Source organism: Galeopterus variegatus, unplaced genomic scaffold (genome assembly GCF_000696425.1).
Source record: "Galeopterus variegatus unplaced genomic scaffold, G_variegatus-3.0.2 Scaffold523, whole genome shotgun sequence".
NCBI lineage: Eukaryota > Metazoa > Chordata > Mammalia > Dermoptera > Cynocephalidae > Galeopterus > Galeopterus variegatus.
The window spans coordinates 348,865-353,355 of record NW_007726634.1 but is presented as its reverse complement, the minus strand read 5'-3'; the positions used below and the strand labels follow the sequence as shown (position 1 = coordinate 353,355).

The 4,491-nt window shown below is 44.2% G+C and overlaps 1 protein-coding gene across 1 annotated transcript in view; it reads left to right on the top strand.

Moving 5' to 3' along the window:
• Positions 1–4,242: 4,242 nt before the first annotated feature.
• GLS (glutaminase) overlaps positions 4,243–4,491 on the top strand; it is a 78,927-nt gene continuing 78,678 nt past the window's right edge. The window contains 1 exon segment of the mRNA XM_008569671.1: positions 4,243–4,489. Within this exon segment, the coding sequence (XP_008567893.1) occupies positions 4,243–4,489 (247 nt within the window).

Genomic DNA, 4,491 nt, shown 5'->3' with positions numbered 1-4,491 from the left:
AATCTCATTTTGGGGTGCTAGCTTTTTCTTAAATGGTATTTTATCATTAGATGGTTTTAAATAATCCCTAGTTTGGCTTTGCAATAATGGACATGATAAATGATCACACTGAATAACAAAATGTACTCACCCGTGGGAGGGTGATAATAATTGCTGACACCTATGGAGTGCTATGGCTGTTGTTCTAAGTGCTTTTATTTACATGTACTGTTCATTCAATCCTCACAATAACTCTTCGAGATAAGTACCAATATTATCCCTATTTTATAGATGAGGGATTTACAATAGTTGTTTCAATATAGATCTAAATTTTGTTAAAAAAATAAGTCATGTTTGGCAAGGTTTATCAGTGAGGCTAGGAAGTTGACCAATTAAAGCAGGAAACTAAAAGAAGAAAGGAAAATAGTAGCAGAAGCTTGTTTAGAGGTTTCCTGAACCTTACTCTATTCTCCAAATGGAAGAATTTCAAGCAAAAAAGGCTTAGACAATTCTTTTAAGCCATTAGTCAAAGAAGAATTACTGTCCGTTTAGCTCTAGGTCAACAAATAATAATCTTTCAGTTTTTGTGAAGGATAAGATCTGAAATTTATATATGGGTTAATTATGATTTTGAAACATTAGCCTTTCCTAATGTTCAAAAGAATATAGAAGCTCATAAACATAGAAGCTCAGGGATCATTCTTCTAGTTAGAATAGAAACAAAGCGCATCAGTTCCTATTTTTCCTTATCATGGTTGATTACCTCACAATAGCTATGAGACTACAAGCCATTGTAGGATTGCTACACTGAGTAGCAAAGAGGAAGTTGCAGAGTAGCTCTGATAACCCAGCCACACGTTAAACTGGAGAGCCTTTTTTCATTTGTATATATTTTGGTGGACTATTGCATAAAATGTTTTTCTATAGTGATAGAGTCTGTTTTATATGATGATATGATTCAATTTAACATAACTGAAACTCCAATTCATGGTTCCAAAATTGTATGATTAAAACATCATTTAAAAAATTATGTAAGGGGGCCAGCCCGTGGCTCACTCGGGAGAGTGTGGTGCTGATAACATCAAGTCAAGGGTTAAGATCCTCTTACCAGTCATCTTTAAATAAATAAATAAATAATTATGTAAGATGAAGAACATAATGAAATTATTGAGTCACATTTTTGTTCTGTGTATAATCTAACCATTTCAATAGCCTTCTCAAAGGAGTTAAATTTCAGTGGACTCGTAGTTCTTCTAAATGTCAGGAGTAACAGCTGTCCATTCTTACCAGCTCATCCTTGAACACAGAAACTCTAAAAAACAATCTCCTGTTAGTACTAGGTTAACTTTTTTTAAGTATACTATAAAGCATTTAAACCTTTAAACATCAGAAAGAATTTTCAAGGGCCGGCCCGTGGCTCACTCGGGAGAATGCGGTGCTGATAACAGCAAGGCCCTGGGTTCTGATCCTGTATATAGGGATGGCCGGTTCACTCACTGGCTGAGCGTGGTGCTGACAACACCAAGCCAAGGGTTAAGATCCCCTTACCAGTCATCTTTAAAAAGAAAAAAAAGAAAAGAAAAAAGAATTTCCATAGGAAAATTAGAGAAACTAAGAAAAAAAACTGTGAGGATAACAATAACTGGATTTGTCAGTAGCTTGGATATGGTTGAGAAAAAGGAGGCAGCAAAATTGGTAACTAGCTGTATTTAAGAGATGGGACAATTTTAAAGTTTGCAAGTCACTGATGTAAGGGTTAGGTAGGGTTAGGCAGTATTTGTTACCTTTCCTCTAAAACTTGATGTTCATATATCATTAGCTTGACTCATCAGTGTTTTTGTGACAAGTAACATTAAGTAGTAATAAATGCCATCTGGGACTGACTGGGTAGCTTAGTCGATTAGAGCGCGGAGTTCTTAACACCAAAGTCAAGGGTTTGGATCCCTGCACAGGCTAGCCCCCCTCCCCCTGCAAAAAAAAGTAAAGTAAAAGCCATCTAAGTAATTTGCAATTTTCTGCTTTTTTTAAAAAAAAGGTGATTGAGTGCTTTACACATGATAGCTTTTCCCATGTTCTTCTGATTAAAGAGTAGATAGAAAAAAACTTAAACACGGCAAGGCTGTGATGTGCCAAAAGTCACTTAACCTGTAGGTACAGCCAGATTTCCTAATTATGAATCTAATACAATATTTTAAGATTCATTAGATAACTAAACCTGGTGATCAATTAATGACGTATCTGATGTAGGCCCTTCCCTTTTCATAAAAATTATACCATTAACCTTCGTAGATCTATGCATCTAAACCTAATTATTTCAGGAAATCGTCTAAAAACATTTTTGTCCTGGAGTGGAATGCATATGTAGGCTCAAGGAATAACTCACTTTATCAGATTCTTGGTCCTTTTCCCACAGATCCAAAAAGATAAATGGATAAAGTGATGCTGAGCTGAAATGATTTAGAGAACAATTATTCATTCTGATGCTCCTATTTTGAAACAATGAGGCAGTTGGTATTTTATTTTATTTTATTTTAAAGTTGGGTGGCCCTTATTTTCAAAGAAGGAAACATGTTTAAGTTACAAAAATATGCTTTTCTTTATCATAGGGAAACCACTGACTTTAAAATGGTGTGTCACTCTTTTACGAAAGGAGTGGAAGAAGGTATTATGCAGAAATGAACATGTTTGTATAAAGTTTCTGAGATTATGGTAATTTTAAATTTTTTACATTTTTTCTTTAATGCTGTCATATCATCTTTCCAAGAATATATATATATTCAAACACCCTCCTTTCCTTGACTTAGTCTGAATTAGAAAATTGATCTGTTCTAGCCTTTGATTAACTATATCATGTCTTACTGATCACATAGCTTAAATCCAGGTGTTACCTGGAAACGTTTTACTTGTCTTACCACAAAGGAATTCCTCTGACTTTGTTTCCTAAAGTCTCCCCCAAAGCAGTTTACATTCTAAGATGTTGTTGTGGAGCAGATGAGGGGGAGGAGGAGAGGGGAAAGGGGAAGGAAATAGGGTGGGAGAAGGAGGAAGGAGAGGGGGCTTGTTTGACGAGCATGGCACCCCCCACCGCATTCATGCAGGGGAGACCAGGGGGCTTCCAGCCGTGGCTCGGTGGTCGTCGCTGGGCTGGTTGCGTGGGGCGAGGGGAGAGGGGTGGCTGGGGCCCGGAGCGTGAAGCAGTTTTTAAGATAGAAAAACATATACAATTTTTTTCCAAGCCAACCAGCGTTAACGGAATCATAGCCCTTCAAAAAATATTTAAGAAGTATCAGTGTGCTTTTTTTTTTTTTTTTTTTAATATTTTTAAAAAAGGAAAGCCATCGAATTCTGGATAGCCTCCCTCCCGCGCCCCCATGGCTAAGTCGCATAGCTGAAAGGATTTTGCTCATTTTTTCCAAAACACTTCACATCTGGGTAGTAGCCAACCATGGAAAGTTTCAAGCAAATGTTGCATTTGGCAGAGGGATGAAGCTCGTCCGAGTCTACCTTCGCGGGACCGCGGCTCTCGGAGGAGTCGCCACACGGCCTGACCAGATAGCTGGCGGCCAGCTGCAAGCTTGGACCAGCCGAGCTCGGACCTCCCGGCCAGAGGCCAGCCCGGCCAACCATGCTGACCGCCCAGCCCTTGGCTGCAGGGGCTCTCGCCCAGTAGCTTCCCCGATGGCTCGAGGCCCGAGTCCAGAAAAAGTCCACCCGCTTCATAAATGACTAGTCCCCTGTATCCACTTAGGTAGCCTCGGGGTTGCCCGGCGTGACGGAAAGTGCTATTCTGGAGTCCGGCCAGCACCCGGCCTCGCACTTCAGCTTGACTCCTCCCCCAGCTTCCCACCAGTCCCCCGCCCGACTCTCCCCGCACCCGGCGCCCAGAGAAATTTGACAGCCTCAATCTCCAATCAGAAGCGAGGTCGAGGGTCTGAGCCAATCGGAGCTGGCAGAGGGGGCAGGCCGCCGGCTTCCTCCCGCCCCCGGGTGGGTGAGAGCTGAATGTCTCCAGCCCTCCCCTGCGCTTCAGCCTCAGTGCGGAGCCCTCGGCTGTGTGAGCAGGAGCAGACCTGGGCAGCCGGGAGTGCAGCAGCAGGGGCGGCTGCGGGAGCCAGAGCCGGAGCTGGAACTCCACCCTCGTCGCTGCCCTTTCCTCTTCTGTCATCTTGCCACCCAGCGGGAGACCGCGCTCCCCTAGGCAAGCGGCCGCCCACACCAGAAGCATCCTCCGCCGGTCCAGCCGGCGCTGACGGACCCGGCGGCATGATGCGGCTACGTGGCTCGGCGATGCTGCGGGACCTTCTCCTGCGCCCATCCGCCGCCATCAGCGCGGCTCTGAGGAGGGCACAGCCCCTCGTCACCTTGTGCCGGCGCCCTTGGGGCGGGGAACGGCCGGCCGCGGGCCCGGCGGCCGTCGCTCGACTCCACCCATGGTGGGGCGGGGGCGGCCGGCCAGTGGGGCCCCCCCAGCGGGCCCTTTTCATCTGGCGGTCAGGGACTGTTGACGCGCCG